General features: G+C 35.7%; 1 protein-coding gene across 37 annotated transcripts in view; it reads right to left on the bottom strand.

The window, feature by feature from the left end:
* The window catches only part of nek1 (NIMA-related kinase 1), an 83,746-nt gene extending 60,402 nt beyond the window's left edge, over window positions 1-23,344 (bottom strand). For 2 of the 37 annotated variants that reach the window (XM_009294677.5, XM_009294679.5), the window contains exons 1-26: window positions 23,295-23,344; window positions 20,821-20,960; window positions 20,576-20,672; window positions 17,152-17,249; window positions 16,891-16,974; window positions 16,724-16,791; window positions 16,557-16,643; window positions 14,741-14,795; window positions 14,104-14,304; window positions 13,860-13,929; window positions 12,061-12,215; window positions 11,809-11,874; window positions 8,668-8,727; window positions 8,045-8,092; window positions 7,868-7,948; window positions 6,277-6,485; window positions 6,070-6,195; window positions 5,884-5,986; window positions 4,970-5,056; window positions 4,272-4,355; window positions 3,822-3,899; window positions 2,633-2,728; window positions 2,361-2,543; window positions 2,211-2,276; window positions 1,336-1,576; window positions 304-444 (exon numbers count right to left, since the gene is read on the bottom strand). In XM_009294677.5, the coding sequence (XP_009292952.1) occupies window positions 304-444; window positions 1,336-1,576; window positions 2,211-2,276; window positions 2,361-2,543; window positions 2,633-2,728; window positions 3,822-3,899; window positions 4,272-4,355; window positions 4,970-5,056; window positions 5,884-5,986; window positions 6,070-6,195; window positions 6,277-6,485; window positions 7,868-7,948; window positions 8,045-8,092; window positions 8,668-8,727; window positions 11,809-11,874; window positions 12,061-12,215; window positions 13,860-13,929; window positions 14,104-14,304; window positions 14,741-14,795; window positions 16,557-16,643; window positions 16,724-16,791; window positions 16,891-16,974; window positions 17,152-17,249; window positions 20,576-20,672; window positions 20,821-20,937 (2,701 nt within the window). In that variant the 5' untranslated portion in view covers window positions 20,938-20,960; window positions 23,295-23,344. Of the gene's footprint in view, window positions 1-303; window positions 445-1,335; window positions 1,577-2,210; window positions 2,277-2,360; window positions 2,544-2,632; window positions 2,729-3,821; window positions 3,900-4,271; window positions 4,356-4,969; window positions 5,057-5,883; window positions 5,987-6,069; window positions 6,196-6,276; window positions 6,486-7,461; window positions 7,949-8,044; window positions 8,093-8,667; window positions 8,728-11,808; window positions 11,875-12,060; window positions 12,216-13,859; window positions 13,930-14,103; window positions 14,305-14,740; window positions 14,796-16,556; window positions 16,644-16,723; window positions 16,792-16,890; window positions 16,975-17,151; window positions 17,250-20,575; window positions 20,673-20,820; window positions 20,961-23,294 lie in introns of all 37 variants that reach the window. The other 35 variants (XM_009294678.5, XM_073934102.1, XM_009294681.5 and 32 more) reach the window with 22 other exon arrangements.
* Window positions 23,345-24,117: the final 773 nt, after the last annotated feature.

Raw genomic sequence — 24,117 nt, 5'->3', positions numbered from 1 at the left:
TTGGGTAGCACTATGAATGCATGATACTGATGTAATGAGAGTGGATGGCATGTGCTTTCAGATGCATCCAAGTGCTGCGAAATTTTGACTTGTTTCACTTCTCATTAGAGTTATGCAAATGTGAAATGCCACAAGAAACTCAGTAACTTTCATTACATTTTCTAAGTAGGCTAAGGAGCTGACTTTGACAATCTTTCAATATTTTTCTCCCTTTTATACAAATCCTACATAACAATTTAAAATATATTTTGTTGAATGAGATTAACTGTATAAATTAGTGAATCCCAGGATGAGGAAGTTTACCTGTTAATTGACCAGCTGTTCTAAAGCTGGTTTCTTCCAGTGTCTGCTGAGCCACAGACAGAAGAGGAACACCATCTGTCTGCCATTTCTTCCTGTCTCCACACGAGGGAGTATTCGTTTCTGGTGATGCCACCTGAGACACTAAGAAAAGACACGTGGAAACAAAATAAGAGAATGTGTGTGGAGCTCACATTAATACACCCAGCAGGCATACAACATCATAAGACGTTAATGTTAAGTTAGATTTAGGTTGTGACGTCAGGTGACCAAGATTATAAGTCTTGCCAGCCTCTAAGAGCGTTATGTTTATGTCCCATAATGACGTCAACCCAATTGTAAATGGACGTTGGGGTACGATGTCAAATTGACGTCATGTTGACATCCTATGCCTGCTGGGCATATCCAAAGGAAGTAAAATCGCGTTTTGACTTGTGTTAAGAAATTCTTATTAAAAGAATGAATAAAATATATGATATGAAATCAGTGTCATTGCAGGATCTTAACAATTCAAATTATGTCGGCGCAATAGCCAAGTGGTTAGCGCGTCGACATATGGTGCAGTAGCACGTCAGGGCGTCCCGAGATTGAATCCCGGCTCGAGGACATTTCCCTACCCTACCCCCCCTCTCTCTCCAACTTTGCTTCCTGTCTAAATACTGTCCTATCTAATAAAGGCAAAAAAGGCCAAAAATAAATCTTAAAAAAAAAAAAAAAAAATTATTATGTCAAACAAAAGGTCATAATATGTTTAAAAAGTCTTCAGATTTGTGATAAAATCCCTCTTTTTTGTGTAGGATGTGCTTAATTTGGGGATGGAAAAACAACCACACTGCAATCCAACCTAAATTGATTAATAATCTTAAGAGTTATTCAAGTAATTATTTTTGGAAGTTTGTGGATTCAAACTTTTCAACTGGACTGCTATTGTAAAATATTCATGCAGCCTTCTAGATTAATGTTGATTTAGTGTATCCCGTTCCTCAAATCTAACTACTTTGTTGCATGTTCTTTTACAGATCATAGTGTTTATACCTGCCAGAGTAGCACAGGTTTCCTCGAGAGTCTGTTCAGCAACAGACAGTATGGGTGGAGCTACGGCTTCCCACTTCTTCCTATCTGCAGCTGTGGAAGGCCTTTCCTCTGTGATGGAGGGTTGGACTGGCTGAGGATCAGGACATGGTTGATTGCTGGAGGGTGTGGGCTCTTTTACAGAAACTTCCTCAGTGGTCTGAACCTTCTGATTAAGTCTGCGAAGAATCTCCTTCTTGTCACTCTAAAAAATTCCAGTTAAAGTATTCAGTGACGGTAATTCAAAAAACACAGTTGTTTCATCTTTTCCAAAGTCAAATTTACATGCCCTTTTCAAGAACACTTTTAAACTTTTCCAGCACTTTAATAGAAGAGATAAATGACATATTTATTTACACATTTACATACTTCATCACATTATATCAGATGCTATTGGTTATTGTATTTTATAGTAGAGTATTCTAAGGAAAATATTTGATGGCATGTTTGCCCCAATCCCAACATTGAATTACTGTCATTTATTCCCTTAATTTATTTTACTTGCATCTTTAAAGTGTCATATTTCATCGTAAATTTATATTTATTTTCATTTCAAAGGATGCAGATAAATAAAAAAGAGCATGGTTATAATACAGGCACATGTGTTTTCATTTTATGCTAAAAAAAATATAGATTTTATTTAAATTGTTAATTATTTTTAGCTATTCAGTAAAATAAATTATTATAAAAGGGACATCATTTTCAAGCAGTGTTAAGCACTTTATTCAATATCTAAGCATTTTTCAAACCTTGATTAAAATTCAAGGAGCACCCATACAAACCCTGAATAAACATAACAATATAAAAGCATTTATTTAACCCAAATATGCATTTCAGACCTGTACATCTGATGATTCAACTTTAAGGGAGTCCTCTTTCATAGGAGAACTCTGCCCTGATGAAATCTGCCAAAAACAGAAAGCACAGACAGCTATAGGATGGTTGTTACAGCAAGTGAACAAATGATTTTGTGATGATGAGTGACTAACCGCGCCCACATCCTTCAGTGCAGCAGTCATAGAGATGGCTGGAGTGCTGGGTCTAGAGGAGGGTGTGGCTTTAGAAGGAGCTTCCTGAGGGGTGGGGTCAGATGGTGGAGTTGGAGGGGCTGCAGGAGAGGGAGTCCCACCCACAGGCCCAACTGCAACTTTTACTCCTCGAGCGACAAGCTGCTTTTTCACAAAAGATAATGTAGAATACAATACATAAGAGATCAATGAGAAGAGATGGAAAAGGAAGAGATGAAAAGATGAAGACATACATGATCCTCCCATGCTTTCTTCTCTCTTTCATACGCTTCTCTTCTCTTCTTTTCCAGCTGCTCTTTCAGTACAGCAGCACGAGCCTTTGACTGGGCCTTACACAAAAACACAAACATGATTATTGTTTTCCTCAAATTATAATCTGGCCACTTTTGCATTCTGATGTTTTGTTTTAAGAAATCTAAAAAAAAAGAGAGAGAAATTAAAAAGAAAATACATAAAACGTTGTAAAGTTATCACTAAATTAAATATAACACGTTTTAACACTACTTTTATTCAACAATGTCATAATAAATTGATCAAAAGTGACAGTAAATTTATGTATGTTATGAAAGATTTCTATTTGAAAGTAATGCTGTACTATAACAGGGTTTCTCCAGGTTTCACCAAGTTAAATGTAAGACTTTTTAAGACATTTTAATACCATTATAAATGCAATTTTAGACTTAGCATTTAGCCCTGTATAAGTATTTTTTAAATATCCCAGTTACAAAAGATTTTCACTAGCCCAATTACAAATTAATTACAACTGAATCCATTTAATAATAATCAATAATAATAATCCCTATAAACCTTACCAAGTATAGAAAAAACAAATCCTTCAAATACTTCAGTCTACAATAGTAATAATATTTAAAAAGGAAATTAATTAAATGCTATTTAAATTTTATTGAGAGTGGGATTGTTGGTGTTTGTATGGGTGTTGATGGCCAGATTGGGTAGCTACACATAAACAAAGGAAAATTAAGACCTGTTAAAAACATTTAAGACCTACAACACAATATTACAGTAGGTTTAAGACTTTTTAAAGCCTAAAATTAAGCTTTTGAGATTTAAGACTTTTTAAGACCATACGTATACCCTGTACAGATATAATTAAGCTTCATTCTAAAAATGTTAAATTAGGCTAATTCTTGCTTAAAATTCAGTTTTGAATATTACATTTTATTGGTAAATATTAAAATATTCTAAAATATTAAACAGTAATTTTTATTTGTAATGATTTGTCATTTGTCATTATAATACTGTATTTATAACATTTTTTAGGTAATAAATGCAGTCTTGTTAAGTAAGGAACATCTTTCAAAAATACAATAAAATTGTATATAAATTGTTTTAATTCCTATTATTGTTATGCTGATAATATAATTAGGACAAATACATCATTAAAAAACTAAAATGCAACACCTTCAAAGCCTCAATCTTCTTCATCCTGAGCACTGCCTCTTCACATGACTCCTGACTGTCTGAGCCATCACTGTCATACTGAAAGAGACAATAAAATGATCATAAATAACGTGCCATCTGAAATCTTCTAAAATTAAGATTTTTCAGTAGGTGCATATGGTCAGTAATTCAAGTTTTACAGCGATTAATATGTTTTTTTCTTTGATTTTAAAAGAAAACTTAGGAGGCTGAAAAAAATGCTCATTTTAGAAGAAAGTTTCAGATGAAACTTTCTGATGGTTGACCTCAGATGAAACTGAGGTTTATGCATCTCTTTATATATTAGTATTAAACTTTAATATTAGCATCAAAAAGATTACAAAGGCATATTATCATACAGTTGACAATACAGTCAATTCTAGGTTAAAATAAATGACAACCAGGGTGAAGATGTGAGTGTATATACAGTACCTTCTCCCCTCTGAGCCGAGCTTTAATCTGCTGACGTTCATTAAAGTTCTGTAGTCTGATCTGTCGTAATCTGGTCAAATACTCCTGTGAAATGCACAGATACATATCATCTCTCTATCCAAGTTCTCCTCTTTACAACAAACAATATAGGTAAGATGTGTATTGTAATGAACCATATATAACAATATATAAATGGTTAAATATAACGGGGGGGGGGGGGGGGGGGGGGGGGGGGGGAGGACACATCAACAAACAATACCCCTATAAGATAGCAATGGAAAACTGGAGAACCAATAGGTGAGCATTGAAAAAAGGAATCAAATTCATTGAACTCATTCATCGAGACAATAAAAAAAGCAAAAGTTAGATGTTCTTCAGCTAGAGTCCAGAAATTACACACAAAAACAGGGTAGTTCAAGCAAAATAACATTCACTAATGAAAAAAATGGTGAAACAAAGAGGGAGTGTTTTTTATATTGTGGTACTGTGCAAAATTGAAATGATACACTGGAGCACTTTCATTGTAGGTCATGCTTACATACACAAACAAACAGGATCTGGACATCAGAAGCCAGTGAAGAGCTGCAGTAATGTTGGGTGAACACATACAACTTAAAATAAGGAGCTGTGTAATGAGGGGTTTATTAAGTGGCGAGGTGGATTGAGGAGTGTGGTTTGGTCCCAAACAAAACTCCTACCTCCTCCTCTTTGTTCACTCGGGGTCTCCTGCATCGGGAGGAGTTTGTCCAGCTTGCAAAGATGGCGGCCAGGTTTTGCCGGGCCCCCTATTCACCCATTGGTTAATCCGATATTATAAAAGCCACATAATTAATTATAATATCAATCTTATTAGTGACTTCAAAATTCAAACACTCTCAAGCAATCAAATTGTTTAATAGAGCCAAACTGATCATACAGTAGACCGTTTCATTTCCCTAGACTTATTAACTTATCCGGGAGTTAAAGAAATGCTTCAGTTTTAATACAATATCTGTGGCATAAAATATTATTTAGCTTCACTCTATTTTTAACAAAATTTGAATTACAATAAAGAATATAACAGACTTTGTAGGGCCAATTTTCATTCTTAATTTTAAAACACTCCTATTGCTACATTTAATATTATTATTATGGGTCTTAAGTGATTTTTGTGGGGTAAGAGTACTTTTCGATGTATTTTTTTTTGTGTGATGCAAGTTCTGAACCAAGCTAACTGGCAATTTTTTATACAATACACCAAAATAAACTAGCCATTAACTACATAGATTAGACAGATTTCATTCAGTCATTCATTCCTGTCTTTTTAAAGACTAGCTTATTTTTAGTCTGACAGCCCAAATTTAGCCGAGATGTCTATGTTTAAACATCTATCAAATGCATATTAGACAGAAGCAAATGCTGGGTAGTGTGTTTTTGTGGTCTTGTATTTGTATTTGAAATATTAATAAGACTCTTTTAGAAAACATGAATAAGTTAGTATCAACTTTCATGCCAATTTTTAAAACTACTAAGAGAAAATTCAAAACAATTTTAGTAGAAATAGGTAACAAACACTGTACTGAATCCACATATTTCCTTTAATCAAAAGAGTATACAGAGTTAAGGAACGTACCAGCTGTCCTTCTGCACGAACTTTATTCAGCATGGCTTCTCTTTTCCGCTGTAGAAACTCCTCCACCTGCTTGGATTTCTCTACTGCCAGCTGACCTCGAAACCTAGAGTCAAGACAAGTAGTGAACTTAACTCTATTTGACAGATGTGTGGTCTGAATATCTGAAAGCATTAAAACACATCTGACCTATTGGCATAGTCGATCTTTGAAATCTGCTCATTTTGGAGACTTGTTTTACGTTGTTCTTTCCTGACGCCATTCTTAACAGGAATGCAGGCATGACCATTTAGAGTCCCTGAGTCTGAAGAAGTCCTTCAAAGACAATAACATTGTTGCACAATAAATAAATAATAACAAAAACAGCCTTGTATATTTCTCACCCATCTTATTCACCTGCCATTGTCCCCTGCATGCACGGCTCCTTCACCAGCACCATCTTTAGGTGTAGGTTTGGTTAATTTTTCAGCTGAAGGGTGGATGCGGTCATATGGCGCTCTGCTTGGAGCTAAAGCTGAAGAAGGAACAGGGGAGGGTCCAGGCACAGGAAAGGGAGATATTCCTGGGGAATGGGGAGCTCCATTGCCGCCGCCACCTCCATAAAACTAATCAAAAAGAAGCGAAGAAAGATAAACCATTTAAAGTTTTTAGATATTAGTATAAGTGTGTTAGCCTTAAGGATATCTATAAACTAGTATGCTCCAAAACAATGACAAAATCACATCTAGAAGATATAAACATCCAAAGCTTGAAGTTTGTCACTTCAGCCTAGATGGATACTAGGGGTGTCACGATTTCAATTTTTAATCGAAATCGATCGAAATTTATGCTCAATTTCGATTATAGAATCAAAAAATAGAATCGTTGATGCTGCCACGCCCCCATGTCAGCTTGGCTTGCCAAGCGAGAAAAAAACAGGCTTGTTGAAGTGCTTGTTAAACTGCAGAAGCAGGAGACCCGTCGAGAGAACTTAAATCCTCTCCTCTTTCAATGAAGTCGCTGGTGTTTAAGCATTTTGGATTTCCAGTGAGTTATGTTGACAACATTCGTGTTGTCGACAAAAAAAAAACACAGTTTTGCAAGCTCTGCTTGTAAAATACGTATTACATACGGTTCGTCCGATAGACAACACCGGCATCGCGATCCTCCGCCCGCCCCTGTTGCAAATCCGCTCGCGAAAAGTACACACTCAGGGCCTGTTTACACTGTCCTTGTTTTTAAATGGCATTTTAGAACGACAGCAATTTGACATCCACAGTGGCGTGTAGCATTTCTGAGCAGCCCTCCTTCCTCTCTGCCTCTGAAAATGCACATCACGTGACCACACACACACAGACTCACACAACGCCATGCACTCCAGACAGCAGGTCCAGGCAGTCAGAGGACTGCTTCAATCTTTCACTCACTTGTACTTAGTCATTTTAGCGAACACCTCAGATACTGTTGGCTGGTTCCTGTTGGCTGTGCGTCTTTTTTACCGACGCCATTATAACGACACAGATCACTGCCTATTTACGAGTCCCGCAGAAAAAGTGATTGACAGGTGGTAATTATGTGTGTATCTTGCCTTTATTCATTTACTGTATGATTTGTTTATGGGTAAAACAAAGACCATGCAGGTCAGGTAGTTTAAACGGTAGGCTACAAATAATTAATGTGTCATTAATTAATTAATTATTCATAATCGAAAATCGAATCGTGCCTTTAGAATCGAAAATGTAATCGAATCGAGGATTTGGAGGATCGTGACACCCTAAATGGATACACAATTTTTTGACAACTCATCAAGACTTCTGACCAATCATATGCTCTGTATCTGACATGTCCCGCCCCTTTCAAGATGCTTCTCATTTGCTTTTAAGTTGATGTGCTTGATATCAATTAAATAAAACACTATTGGCTGTTTTTTTAAGGATACTCTATATCCTTGAACCATATTGACAGGTTTTATTGACTTATCTGTAGCAGATAAGAAAGACAAGCGCACCTTCCGCTCAGGACTGCTTCCTCCACTAGAACTCAGCACGTGTCTCCAGCCCTGCTCTCGAGCTCGGTTGATTCGGTTCAGCTGAGAGGAAATGGGTCAAAGTTTTAACACCAAAAATTGCAGGTAACCATCAATGGTTGTAAATAACCATTAGGAGAATGGTACTGATCAGTTCACCTTTTCTCTCTCAAATCTCTTCATCTGAGCAGCCTTCAGTAACAACATCTACAGAGAGAAACACGATTACAGAGGGTCAATGACTCAATCAAGAAGCTTTTAAATGTCTTTTTGCCCAAGAGACATATTACAAATAGCATCCATCCATCTAATGAAACTAGAGCAGCCATCTGCTGAACTTGATGTGAACTCATTCAATCGCTAAAGCTATAGTTACATAACAAATACACAATCTGATAGAAAGCATCTTATGCCATACGTGGCAGAATTTATTTAAAAATTAAAATACAGCAAAGACTTTATGAAATTTAAATATTATTACAACAATATTACAACACTTGACCCCCTTTATATGTTAAAATGTCATTTATTCCAGTGATAACTGCCATTACTCACATGACCCATCTGTCTTTTGCACAGAACAGGATGCATTTTTTTTTATTCTTTAATGATGAGAAAGTTCAAAAGAACGTCATTACATTATAAAATTTAAATAACATTAGAAATGTCTTCAATGTCACATTTGATCAATTTAGTATGCCTTTAATAAAAAAGTAGTTATTTATGGAGTTAAATACGAAATATGATGTGATATCAGCTCTTGATGTTATCAAAAAGTTCACCTGTTCTCTTTGTTTTCTCTCTCTTTCCATCATCTCCATCCGCTTCTTCCTCACTCCTTCCTAAAAAAGAATATAACCAGGACACTTTTAAATATGTAAATGTTTGTTTACAATATGTCACTGTAGAGAGGCAAGATCAGCCTATAGAATTATATCCTGCTCGCATATCAAACTTCCATATATAATCATTTGCACAATTATTTGACTCTAAAGTGTATTTGTTTAGCACTCCTTGCAGTTCAGAAAAATAGGTTTGCCTAAATATAGACAGCATAACACACTGGATTGATGAAAGAGTTAATAAACTCAGGGAAAAAAGGGATGAAAAGGAAATGTAGATGCCCACCATATGGATGACGGCAGATGAAGAGAAGCAGAAGGACACCAAAAACAAAGAAGGGGAAGATAAAAAAAATTCACTGAAGAGAATAACATTTGGCCATGTGTGCATCAAGATTAAATTGGGATTTGTGACATTACAAGGAGAGTTCACCCAAAAATTAAGATTTACTCACTATTTACTCACCCTCAATTGGTTGTAAACATTTATGAGTTTCTTTAATCTGTTGAATACTATTGAAGATATCTCGGAAAAAGTTTTTTTTGAAAGCCTGTAACTATTGACGTCCATTGTAGGAAAAACAAATAGCAAGGAAGTCAATGGTTACAGGTTTCCAGCTCTCTTAAACAGAAGAAAGTAATACAAACAGGTTCGGAACAAGTGAAAGGTGGGTAAATGGTGACAGAATTTTTATCTGAAAATTCTAAGCATTTCTGGATTTATATCTTATAGTTATTCGTTATGTGAAATATGTCATTTTTATTTTATTCTGTAAACAACTAATGTCATGTCTCTTAATGTTTCTGTTGTCGTTTAAACATGTTTAGTCATGAAACAAAAGATACCATGTTTTCAGACCTTAATAAAATAAAACAAATGTTAACATTTTATTCAAACTCAAACTTTATCCAGTAAATCCAGAGAATTTTTAAAGGTATTTTTTAGAAATAGTCGTTCAGCTCACAATTTGATCCAAAGTATCTGTAAGCACATCGATCACAGTGATGAAACTGCTGGATTATTTATTTATTGCCACATCAGCAACTTATGGCTATTTCATGGCAAGATGAATATACATAAAATATTACAAACAGATTCATAAAACTAATTTGTATTACAATAAAAAGTTACTTAGATAAATATATAAAATATAAATAAATAAAATTCACACAAAAATACATTCAAAGTTAAGTATGATTTTTCAGTTCAATTTATGATAAATTATTTGATTCTTCCTGGTGGTACCTTTTTAAACATGTCCATGAAAGTACTCTCCTTATAAAAATTTTGTCTAATTATATTCAAACTTCCACATTCCAACAAAATATGTTTCATGGTAAGAGCAGCCTGGCAGTAATTACATGTGGGTGGGTCTTCGCTATCGAGTAGATACAAATAAGTCAACCTAGAATGTCCAATTCAATCTAGTATAGACAGTTTGATCATGCCTGGTCTCAAAATTATAATTTGCTAAGTGTCTTTTATTTATTTTCGGGTTAAACTGCTGGATTAACATCTGAACAAGTGCTCAAGAGTTTAGCAGATCTTTAACCACTGTCGTCGACAATTTATTAAAACTTACTAGTGAAATATGGGTAAACCTATCTGAGATTTAAATCCAAAGCATACTTCAAATTTTTATATATTCAATTCAATTCAATTCAGCTTTATTTGTATAGCGCTTTTACAATGTAGATTGTGTCAAAGCAGCTTCACATAAATGGTCATAGTAACTGGAACAGTGTGGTTCAGTAACTGGAACAGTGTGGTTCAGGTTTTAGTGTTTAAGTTCAGTTCAGTTCAGATATATATGCTAGGCTAATGCACCCAACTAACAGTGTGCTCAACACATATTTTCAGTACACTTTGAAAGGCAATGCGCAGGACAGCTAATGCACACTGTACACTTTAGGCTATGTATATACACCTTTTTCTGCTGTGACCGCTGCATTTCAATTTATGGCCTGCACTTCCGGTTTGGAGAACTTCCTTTTAAAATAACGTCAATATGGTTGTGCTACAAATAATCCATCTACAGAAAATGGTCAAAAAGCTGTGAGTGAGAGGCACATTTGGCATTGTGTTTTATTTTTAACATACAGTTAAAGTCAGAATTATTAGCCCCCATTTGAATTTTTCTTCTTTTTTTAATATTTCCCAAATGATGTTTAACAGAGCAAGGAAATTTCCACAGTATGTCTGATAATATTTGTTTTCTACTGGAGAAAGTCTTATTTGTTTTATTTAGGCTAGAATAAAAGCAGTTTTTAATTTTTTTAAAACCATTTTAAGGACAAAATTATTAGCCCCTTTAAGCTATTTTCTTCCCGATAGTCTACACAGAACAAACCACCGTTATACAATAACTTGCCTAATTACCCTAACCTGCCTAGTTAACCTAATTAACCTAGTTAAGCCTTTAAATGTCAAGCTGTATAGAAGTGTCTTTAAAAATATCTAGTAAATATTATTTACTGTCATCATGACAAAGATAAAATAAATCAGTTATTAGAAATCAGTTATTAAAACCATTATGTTTAGAAATGTGTTAAAAAAAATCTTCTCTCCGTTAACCAGAAATTGGGGGAAAAAATAAGGGGGTGGGAAGGGGTAATAATTTAGGGGGGCTAATAATTCTGACTTCAACTGTATATGAAAATAAAATTTCACTTGGTATTTTAACTTATCTCTGTCCAAAGCTTTTGTATTTTCTCTTCATATTTCCTTAAAGTATAGCGATATTCAACACATGCGTAATATTGCTATGAAACTTTTTGGGGTTATTTGACTGCTGAAAGTAATTTGTTAATTCTAACAACTTGACTATTAATATTTGTTGGTTGATCTGGGAGGAGAATAATGACACCTAATTGTAACCGGTTTCTAATTGTTTACAGTTAAACAAAATTGACTACCAATCTCTCATAATTCAAGCAAAGCATCATGGGGCATAGAAAAGGGCGAAAAAAAACAGACTCGAGTAGGACAGATTGTATTTGTAAAAGGGTATGATGGTTAATACAGAGGCAGGAGCAGGTGTTAGTACAGAGTCTGTAGACAGGGGGCACTCTCTAATGTACCTCATGCTTTCTCCTCTCCTCCTCCACTCGACTCACTCTCCTCTGAACCGCTGCAGGAGGGGGAGCCTGGACAACACATGACACCGGGGGGCTCTCATATACAGCACACAGCGGACAACATCAACAAATGTCTGAATGGTATATGGTGTTCCTCGATGCCTCATTCAGACATAATGAGTGGTAATGTATGGGCAAAATGTGGGCGTGGAACTGCCAATGAAATACATTCTCCTTATTGGCCATGGTTCTCACCTGCTTAAGTTTAACTGGTTTCTTTGCTGCATCTGGGACCTTCCTGGCGACTTCAGATGGTCTCCGCACTGTTAAAGGCACTCCGTATTTGGCTGCTGGTTTGGTGATTTTCTGAGCTGAGGTGATTGGGATAGGGCCTGGGGCTGGACGTTTGGCTAGGGAGGAAATAGGCATAGAATATCAGTAATTAATCTTTGGTATTTGGAGATCAAGAAAATTATGTACAATGCAATGATGCACTAAATTAAATAAACTATATTTCAAAGAATGAGCAATTTTAGCATTTAGATTAGCATTAGGTAAAAAATTAAGCCCATAATTGTGTCCAGATGAAAAAAATAATCAAACAGACATTACAATATACATAATATGTATATATACAACATATATTGATTGTTTGCAGCTCTGAAACAGTTTGGTACCCACATAACAATATACTCAAGGATGAAATTCATGCAGAAACAACAACAATTTTAGTTTTTGAGTGAACCATCCCTTTTTTATTGACATGGAAATATGTAAACATTTTAACAAAATAATGATTGAAATAAGAACAAAACCACTAGGTGGTAATAAATAATTGCCATTTATCCATTTGATTCATTTAAAAATCTTAGTAAAATTGAGTAATAAAGTAAATAGTTGTCATTATGAATGGGCCTCTGAGTCATTGTTTCACTTAATTCATTCAAATTGCAGATTCACTCAGAAATCCATCACTACTGTATGTTGACTGGAGTTGCAATGTTGCTGTTGCTTAATATTTTTGTTTTCAAAAAGGACAAAAACAGAATTTTTAAAAAAATGTATCATAATATGAATATTCAATTAAAGTTAAATATTAAATGTGCACATGTAAATCGGTAGCTAGCTCTCTGCAACTCTTACATGGTTGCCCTCTGAAGCTAAGCAGGGCTGTGCCTCGTCAGTACCTGAATGGGAGACCACATGGGAAAGCTAGATTGCTGCTGTAAGTGGTGCTAGTAATGCCAGCAGGGGGCGCTCAACATGCAGTCTGTGTGGGTCCTAACGCCCCAGTATATTGACATACTGCTGGTCTTTCAGATGGATTCCAAGGACTGCCAAAAATCCCAGAATGTCCTTTGAAAAAGGAGTAGGGGTTTAATCCCGGCATCCTGGCCAAATTTGCCCACTTGCCTCTAAACTATCCCCATATCATAATTGGCTTAAATCATTCTTTCTGCCCTCCACCAATCAGCTGTGTGCGGTCTGGCGCAATATGGCTGCTGTCACATCCTTTAGGTGGATGCTGCACACTGCTGGTGGATGAGGAGATTCCCCACAAAACAATGTGTAAAGCGTTATATGAATGTAAGAAATAATTATTATTACTACGAGTAATATTGCACTTATTACTTGTGTGATGTTTTATAACTCGATCATGAAAAATAAATGGGACCAAAAGGCAAGCCCAGTATACAGAATTATAGGAGCAAAAAACAGCAATACATGGATTCTATCATGTAGTGAGTGATTTCACACTTTCAGACATTTACTGAAAATTACCCATAAACTGCCAGAGATCCTGTGCAAGCAGACTCTTTTTTAAATTTTTTTTAGAATTTTAGAATGAGAAGTTGCAACATTATCATTAAATTGCCAGAATTTTGCTGTGTGAGAACAGCATATTTTTGAATTTACAAATAAAGTTGTTCCAGTAATTTTAAGGGGCTATTTATTCTGTACCATGTAAATCAATTAAAGGAAATTCAGGATGATTTCCAAATGATCTTGCTGGTGCATTGACACAATGATTAGTCATTATTGAAAGTGCTAACCTGGTGCTGCATGGGCCACACTCATTTTGGGCTGAAGGTGAATTGAATGGCTGAATTCCTGAGCAATAAGCTGCAATATAGAAAGAGACATTGTAACAAAAACTGAATGCAACACATGCTGTATCGAGCCAGGACTTAGACCTGAGCGTTACATAACATCTGAGTTATAATTGAGTCACAATGCACAGAATTAGTGTTTGATTCATCACACTGCTAATCGAGTCTGTTCGTGTGTATATGTCACCTGAGGGCTGAGAAACTTGTGAATTCTGCGAGCAAGAAAAGGCTTGTCCAAAATGGTCGAGACGGAGGGTCTCTCCCGGGGGTTACGCTTGAAGAGCTGGGCCAGGAGAGAGCGCAAATCTGGGGAGTAATGGATGGAAACAGGCGGGTATGAACCACGGATGATTTTCAGCACCAGGTTCTTCATGTTTCCTGCTTCAAACTGAGAGAAAGACATAACATTGGTCCTACTTGCAAATAAGACAAAAAAAAATCATATTCATTCATGTCTTAAATAACGTAACCCTACAATATTGTCAGAGAATAAAAGGGGGAGGGGGGACTTTTAAATGAATCAGTGGAATTTCTCTTCAGCTGCAAAGAGTCTCTCCACACAGCTAACCATCTCAATTTTTAAAGCCGCGGAACTTTTTCTTGACTCTCCACTGTAAAATATAAGTCTCCTCAGAATATTTATGGTGTAAATAATGAAGGAAAGGAAGTGAGAGAGGAAGAGAGAAGGGAAGATGAGACCTACATAGAGAGACAGATTAAACAGATATGAAAGAGCTGCTTCTGTTTTATCATTCACATCAATAAATAAAGCACAAAAATTCCCTCACACACAGAAGCTACTATTGAGAACATGGGGTACTTACTGCATGCTTAAGCGTGCACATTTCATACAGGACACATCCCAGGGCCCAGATATCACTAGGATCAGACCCGACAGAACAACGGGTAAAGAATGCAGACAGAGAGGGAGAAAGTAGGACAAATGGGTAAATTGTTGGTTTTTGGCAACACATTTGGATTACTCACACCTGCACGTGTGGAAACACATAAATATATACAAAAAAACAGCATAAAGATCTATATATATCTATCTAAGTACAAAATCTCTTTTTTTTTTTCAAACCAATGCATTTATTTGTGGCTTGAGAATAATACGTCAATCTGATTTTTCATATTAGTGGTGTAATGGACTACAAATTTGATGGTTCGGATCAAACTGGTTTTTGATTTACGGATTTTTCGTCATTTGCTTTCCAAATGACAAATGAAGTAATTTGCTTTCCATTTATACCAAAATATTACTGCAAAAACTATTGGTTTTAACAAACAGAACTTATAAACCTGTAATAAAAAAAACAACAACAAAAAAACAGCTGGAAAACAAGGAAAATCTTCAATACAAAAAATGATGTTTGATACTGTTGGTGATAATGCTAAATAAAGAAATCAAACATCTTGTACAATAAAATGTCATGTTTCATTATAGGTGTATCACAGTGACAAAATTTTGATGGCTGTTTGTCGCCACCCATTGTTTAAACAATGTAATTGTTTAATTGCTACAAAAATCACCAGCATCAAGTTCCATTAAACTGTGATTTTAATCTTTACCACAAATATCAGGATTTATATATAAACTATAAACTGTTCTCCCAGTACTTCTGTGTTAATTAATTGTTGTAACTAACTGAAAATAAGTAAAAACTGAATCTCACTTGATCAAACACAGATTTGAATGCAGCACTTCAAAGGATTAATAAACATATGCAAATCACTATCATTTATCATTCAGGTTGTGCTAGTTTGCATTAAGATCACAATCTTTTAATGTTGAATTGCACAGCTTTACACTGAATGCATTAATGCAGGCTAAACAAACAGTGACAGAACACCTTTAACTAATAATCTAATAAAGCATTTAAATCCCCCCACAACGTTTTCTGTCATCATTATATTTTACAGGGAAGCCAAAATTCTTTCATACAGGTGATTTGAATGCCGCGCCAGGCGATCTCTCTGCAATTGTTTTTAATGTTGGATTAACCTACAAGTTCAAAAAAAGTTATCACGAATCAACCCTAATTCGTTACTCTCCTCAGTTATATTATATTCATTTATTCAGAATATAACAAACAGATTTTAAAAATGTGATTAGTGTGCAGTGTAAACAAAGCTTTTAACCCAAACTAAGCCCACATCTAGATTGCCTGATATACATTTTCATACATTATGATATTATATTCATATTATAACATCCTGTCCAAACATTTGGAGTCAAAATATTTTTTTAAAAGAAATTAAAATTTTTACTTTATTAAGAAAGTTTCAAAATTAATTCGACCAAATGTGACAATAAGGGTTTATATGACAAAAATATTAAGCAGTACAATTGTGTCATTTTAATATAAATTCACAATATTACCTTTATTATAACCCTTGGGAACAGTAGTGTAACTAATAAAGCTATAGTTTATCAACTAAGGCTAAGAATATTCAGACTGATCAAGTTACAAACAGCCTGGAAACAAACGACTCAGGATCGATATGTAGCTGCTGGGATCAGAGAAACTTGTGTATCTTACATCACCTCTCTAATGACTCAGCAAACTGCACAAGGGTCCTTGAGTGCCTTATAGACACAGTACTATCCACCCTTTGTGCTCCAAACAGTGTCTTTACCTCTTGTTGTTGTATGGTTTATTTTCACATATCTCTGGCGACAGGTAATAAGGAGTGCCGATACATGTCCTTGCCAACTCCACGGTGCTGCAAACACAAACACATCATCTATGAATGTCATTCTCGCCCCATTTATGCTTTTTTTAAAACCAGTTTAAATATCTTGCCTGTTCAAAACTCTAGCGATTCCAAAGTCTCCAAGCTGCACAGTACCATCTTTGGTCAGAAAAATATTCTTCATAGAAAGCAAAACCAGAAGTCATGTGTAAACAATCTTATACTGCATTTGCATAGAATTGTTGATACAAAAGTGTGTGAAAGAGAGAAACTATACCTGTGATTTGATGTCCCTATGTAGGATTTTGCGGTCGTGTACATGTTTAAGAGCCAGACAGATTTGCACAAACCAGTCAAGAATCTTCCAGAAAACAACAGAGATCAGTACGTCAAATGATAACATTGCAAAAACTATTCTTAACGTTAAAATGGATTAAATAATTAAAAATCCTATATTCCTTTATAATGAAAGGAATTTGAAGCTTTTAGTATTGTTTTTGTATATAGTACAACATTGTAAAAAGCAAAGAAAATTTACCTGTTCCTCTGGGAAAAGAGATCCTCTTTGATTATTGATCTTCTTAAACAGGTCTCCTCCCTCACAGTAGTCCATTACAATGTACAAACAACCACTCTCTAAAGAATAAGAGAGACAGATTAGTGTTCTTCTACAGTAATGATGTAATAGATCTGCAATGATGGCAAGCACACTACCTTTCAATATAATTTTTTAAAATAGACTTTTACTTTCATTTAACAAGGACACAATTAATTGAGCAAAGGTAGCAACAAGTAAACTTATGATGTTAAGAAAAGTATATCCGTTTTAAATTAAATGCTATTGTTGATAATTCTACTAATAATAATACAAAAATGTCAAGAAAAATTTTATCAAATAGATTAAGTATAAGTATTTCAACTGATAATAAAACAATTTCTTTGACAAACAAATTGGAAAAGTGGACTGACTAATGCCGAGTTCAGACTGCATGGTTTTAGCGTTTGTCGGTTTTGACTCGGTGACAGGTTTTGAGAAATCGCCGACAAATGCCTAAAAGTCACAGGCAAATCAGTGCTCGTTCACGTGAGTGACAATCACACATTATGAACTATCAAAGACCCGATCTTTGAGAATCCCAGATGAGTCGCCGATGCCTGTGAGATATTTGGCATGCTAAATATCTGGAGCTGTCTGCAATTCAAATTATGCCGTGTGAAATGAGTTATGACGGAAAATAACATCGGCGATCTCCTACAGCCAATGAGAGAGCAGCATACACTTGTGTGTGTGTGTGTGTGTGTGTGTGTGTGTGTACCTGCAGGCCAGCAGGAGGTTGAGGGAGAAGTTAGAAGAGCTAATTTAGAACCAAAAAATGGAGGAAAAACTATTGGAAGTTTGACAGGAGCACCCGAGTCTGTTTGACGTTTCATACAAAAAGTTTCAAAAGAAAGTTGAGGAAAAATTGCTAATTCCCTTCAAACCCAGGTGAGCAAATATGTACATTTTCTACTCCCTTAAAGGCTTCTTTCTCGTTATGTAGTTAATAACAAAAGATATACTACGCTAGCCCAGATAGTCATGCAGTGTGAAAACATCTGTGACACAGCTACTTTGAAAATCATGCAGTTTGAACTCGTCATAAATGGTCACATCTCACAGAAGACTGGGGTAAAGACTGGGGTAAAGATGCTGAAAATTCAACCTATGTGAAAAGTGCAAAAAGCTTTGAAATGTTGTTCTAAAAGTATGCATGTTAATGTTCAGCTATTTCACTTTAAAGTAAATCAGCAAACTATTATCTCAAAAACATTGCAAGAATTAGATGCTTTGCTTCCAGTGAGGACTCAAAGAAACTTGTTCATGCTTTTAACACCAGCAGGGTGGATTACTGTAACAGACTCCTCACTGGCCTTCCTAAAAAGACAGTCATACAGTTGCAGCTTATTAAGCTGCCAGGATTCTAAACAGAACCAGAAAATCAGAGAACATCACACCTGTCCTCAGATCTTTACACTGGCTCCCAGTTACATTCAGAATAGATTTTAAAGTATTATTACTTTTCTATAAATCACTAAATGGCCTCGGACCTCAATACATTACAGATATGCTGATTAAATACAAACCTAACAGATCACTCAGATCTTAAGGATAAAGTAAATAATAAATTCCATGGGTTCAGTCAAAGCAGGGTAAAATCGGACTTCAGCTACTAAGGGCCTAGTTCACACTATGCTATTCGAACCGTGCCCAGGCCTGTTTCCCGGATCGTTTGAGAAGTGTGAGTGCGCTGAGTCGGGCTCAAGCACAGTTCACTTGGCCGGCCCTGGCCCGGTTGGAAGAGTTGGGCCTGAGTGCGGTTCACTTGGGCTTTGGTGCGGTACGTTTGTAGTGTGAGTGCAAAACGCGCCAAAGCGCGAAACTGAAAGCGAGACGTGACTTTAAGGGACTGTTTCATTTGGATTTATTAATCATTCCTACTGTTCAGTGAACGCAAACTGCCGTAGTTTATTAAAGACACAAACTCCTCACTGCACCACAGCTGCGCGCCTTCAGCAAACCTCCTCATTCCTGCAGCACGAGAGCTTTATGATTGTTTATGAGCGCCAAAAGGGGCGGATCTGTTCGGCGAAATATCTGGCTGCTTGTCAACGCATTCCTATGGACTGTTTGGCGAAATATTTGATTGCATGTCACTGCATATCAAACGACTGAAACGATATAACTAGAGAAATCTCCACTGTGCGCTGCTGAGTGAGAGCGCTTCTAACTGAACAGCGCAGCAGCGATGACGTAAGCGTGCCCGATTGTGGTGTGAGTGCGGGCCGTCGGAGGAGACGGGAGGGGGGACAAGCGTACTTTGGCCCGGTTCGAGGCAACTGTACCTAGTGTGAGTACGGCCTAAGCCCCCAACTGCGGGAATCAGCTTCCAGATATTATCAGAGGTGCTCCAACATCAGGTAAATACAAATCAAGGTTTAAAACACATCCGTTTAGCTGTGCCTTTAATGAATGAGCACTGAGCTATGTCCAACAGAGCACAGTATTATGTCTTCTTTTCTTTTTCATTCTTTTCTAATCAGTTAACACATTTTAATCAGTTTTTATCTTTTAATAATTTTTAATCATTTTAATCATTTTAATTTTCATGTTTCTGTTATTCTTGTTTATGTAAAGCACTTTGATTAACAATGTGTATGAAAAACACCTCTTTTAGAAGAAAATTTCAAAAGATGGTACTTTGAGGTTTTTGAATCAGAACTCTCCATACTCTATATACTGTCAAGCCTAAAATTATTTCTACCTCTGGCAAATTTTGTTTTTGTTCAAATTTAAATAAAAAGCTAAGAAATATAATTTTTGGGAGAAGCTGGCATCATTTTCGGTCAAAAAAAACAATAGACAGAATTTTCCAGGGGTATGAATAATTTCGGGCTTGGCTGTATATTTCATATATGTAATGCTTTCATAATTTGATCATTTTTAAGAGTGTTTTCAACAAACCAATGTAGACCTCTAACAATCAGATTTTACAATGTAATAAAATAAACATATTGCTCTCCATTGTTTATAGCATTAACATTTATACACTGCCACAGATTTATGTCATTAATTAGCCAGCCATCCGGATGTCAAGAGATACTGCACAGCTCCATAAAGAAAACTATCATTAGCACAACAACATCCTCCCTGTAATTTAATTCAAGAGCTTTGAGCTCCACGAGATTCTGCCGGCCACCCCAATCTATCAATCTGACACGAGCCTTTAAAACAGAAATGCACTGGCTATAGTTTGTGCCGGAACTAATGTTCTTAGATTAATCAAAAACAGTCAACTAAAACCCAAACACAGAATGCTCATTCCTCTTGTCATGCATATTGACTTAATATGGCTGCATGCAATGAAAAATAATTTAATACCAGTTTCTTAATATGGATGTCTTAGTGTATTAAAAGGCTTTACCTTCAAAGGATTCCTTGTATTGGACAATGTTTGGATGGCTCATGTTAGCCAGAACTGCCACCTCTTTACGTGATTCCTGTCGTTCCTTGTTCGACATCTGATGAAAAAAAAAACAGTGCATGAATATGTATACATTTAGATAGCACCCTCAGCATATCACATTTTGTCTGGCTGAAATCTTAAATGAATAAAATACCTATTAGCATTTCTGAGAGATGTCTAAAAGATGAAAGTGATGGACTCACCCTGGAGATACCAATCTCCTTGATAACATATTGTCGGCCATCTGTCCTTGACTTGACCAAGATAGCTTTCCCAAAGGATCCCTCCCCAATCTTCTTTAACCTCTCATATTTATCCATGTCTGTGCAAATGACTTCTCATACTATAACGGAAAGAATAGCACATGATAAAAAGGAGATTTGAATTACTTTAAACGTGGGATTGTTAATGATGCTGCACAGGCTGGTGAAACTGAAGATCTACTTGAATTTTTACACACAATCAGATCTAGTGTGAACACGGATAGTAAAACGGAAACGGAAAGTAAAGTAAAGCTAAAAATAATCAGTAAGTGGCAATTTTATGAAAGAAAATGTCAGAGGTCAGAGCGGAATTACCAGACTGGGTTAAGCAGAGAGAATCTATTAATGATTTAATTAAATCAAGAAAGAAAAACAAAACACTGTTTACGATGGACTCTGCAGAAGAGTACAAATCCAACCATAAATCAGATGAGCTACAGCAGAAGAACAGCACACTAAATCCCACTCCTCACAGCCAAAGTCATACACAATCCACTCTGGCTCACCAAATTTGGACAATAAAAGAATGGAAAAAAGGTTAAATAGTCTGATAAGTCTCAATTACTTTTGTGACATTTAATAGTAAGGCCAGATTTCAGCATTTAGAACATGAAAAAATGGATCCACCTTGTCTATTTGAAAAGAATAATTTAGACTAATCGGGATGACTCAGTAGGGAAGTGAACAAAATAAAACATGTTACAAGCATGTATAAACATTACAGGACAAAGATAAACCTGAAATAAACAAAGCTTAATGCTTTTCTAGGAAAGTATAACTCTATTCAGGTGCAAAAATTGAATAATCAAATCTAAAAAACAAACATCTTGCACTCTTCATTGTGCCAATAATTGAATTTGAATCTTTATTAAAATTCCAAAGTGTCACATTTTCTTGTGCTTTAATACTTTACACTTTCTTGAAATGCTCACAGTCACAGGACTTTAAAAACACACACATGACAAACGCTCACTCTATGGTAAAACTGCAGTGACTCCAAAAACCTAATGTGCTCTGAACTGTGGCTCGTGATATAATGCCAACTCAACATTGCACATTCTGAGATGATACTTTTGCAAATGTGTGCATTGTCATATCGATGCTGAAATTATATATTGTGCAAGCCTACTGCCTAGTATTAACAGGCCAAGTAAATGGTGTGGCACATATGAAGTAAAATCTCTGAGGAATTTTTCAAGCATCTCCAGAATCTGCCACTCACAGGATTAATAAAACTAAGGCACCTAGTTAGTTAGTTAGATAGATAGATAGATAGATAGATAGATAGATAGATAGATAGATAGATAGATAGATAGATAGATAGATAGATAGATAGATAGATAGATAGATAGATAAATAGATCGATAGATAGATAGATAGATCGATAGATAGATAGACAGATAGATAGACGGATAGATAGATAGACGGATGGATGGATGGATGGATGGATGGATGGATGGATGGATGGATGGATGGATGGATGGATGGATGGATGGATGGATGGATGGATAGATAGATAGATAGATAGATAGATAGAGGTGTGGCATATTAAAGTCACATTCAGCTGTGATTCATTCACAGTGTCAGCAGGAATTATTAAACCAACTCAAGCGGAGCACCTCCTGATGAGTGAAATGTTGATATTTATTCCATACAGAATCCAGCTGCATGCTGGGAATGACTACAACTGCCAGATGGCCAAGGTGAATTCTCAGGAGGACAGGCATTTTAGACAAAATATTGGAAAGCAAACACTAAAAATATCATGCCCAAAAGTAGCAGCCTTGCTTGAAAGCAAAAAATAAGCAGCAAAAAGCCAGACAGTGAAAGAAGGCTTATGAATTAAATATGACATGTCAGGAGGAATTACCCACCACCCTTTAAAGGGACTAAGAAAGGGGTACAAAGAGAGAATATAAAAGAAAAACACGACTGATAGAGACACACCTCAAGATAACACAAATTAGGTTAAATACATGATGAAAACTGTCGCCCAATAATAATAACAAAAGCACAAAGCGGGCTGGAAACTAAAACTTGCAAGCTGTAAAGAACAAAGCAAAACACAGAGACTTACTCAAAATAGGAGCTGACTTGCACTGTCAACCATTAACAATAAGTTATTAACAAACTAGATTTGTTATGCAATTTTATGCTGTGTGGATAAAAGCAGCAGCACATTAACGTTACAATGCAAAGTGTGTAAAGCAGCAGCTGGTGTCTAGTGAAGCGGGGCCTTGAAAGGGTCGCTGTTCAAACTAATGACAATAACACGATACTAAAAGCGTGCTAATGAAAACGAAATGGTCAGTTTCATTGACAGGGCGGAACGACGCTGACATGGACTTTAAAGTTACACTCCGCCACATATTTTTGAAGAAACACACAATTTGTTCAGCAAATTTAGTTCTTACCTTGTATATCTTATATATTCCGAATAGTCAACGAGCACTGGCAGCATCACAGCAGCTCAAATGAAGATTTTTTTCTTTTGTGGGCGGTCTCATGTGTGCAGACGGCACACGCTTACTGCTAGGAGTGATTCGATTGGTCTACGCTCAATTTGAGTTACGGCTGATAGGTTGAAAAATATGTCAGTCAAAACATACAGCTGGCAAGTTTGTCTGTCAATGTTTGGCGCAAAATACCCCCCTAGCAACCGTCACCGGTTGGTACACGGTCATGGAGCCTTTGGTCACTATCCGCTTTCATGGTCCTTAACTGAAGAGCCTTTTGAAAATGACCCCACAAAAGGATTAATGAATTCTGGTGCACAGCACTTGTAATGTTTACAAGCATTGCACGTGTTTTGTACATTTCTTATAAAAAAGTATCATGTTTATGGTGTTTATCTTATTATTTATCATTAAAAATAATTTTTAAAAATAATAAAAATAATAATAATTATTATAATTGTATCAACTTGATTTTGTGAACAGTGCATATTTCTCACTGATTACATAGAATGAATGTTCTCTATTATTATTATTATTACTATTATTAATATTTTATTATTGCATAACAAGAACAACAGCATACAAAAAATGAAGAATACAATGCTTACACTTTTTTACATCTAAAGAATAAATCAGTAGAAAAATAAATAAATAAAATTACAGGGGATATATAAATGACAAAAAAATTGCTAAGAAAATGATTTCAAAACTGCATACATCCTTATAGCTTTTTTATTTTTTGTGTCTTTTAGGGTTTCGATATAATGCTTAAGATCAATTT

The sequence above is a fragment of the Danio rerio genome, chromosome 20, assembly GCF_049306965.1.
Source record: "Danio rerio strain Tuebingen ecotype United States chromosome 20, GRCz12tu, whole genome shotgun sequence".
Lineage (NCBI taxonomy): Eukaryota > Metazoa > Chordata > Actinopteri > Cypriniformes > Danionidae > Danio > Danio rerio.
The sequence above is the reverse complement of the archived record's forward strand: the minus strand, read 5'-3'. Positions and strand labels throughout refer to the sequence as shown.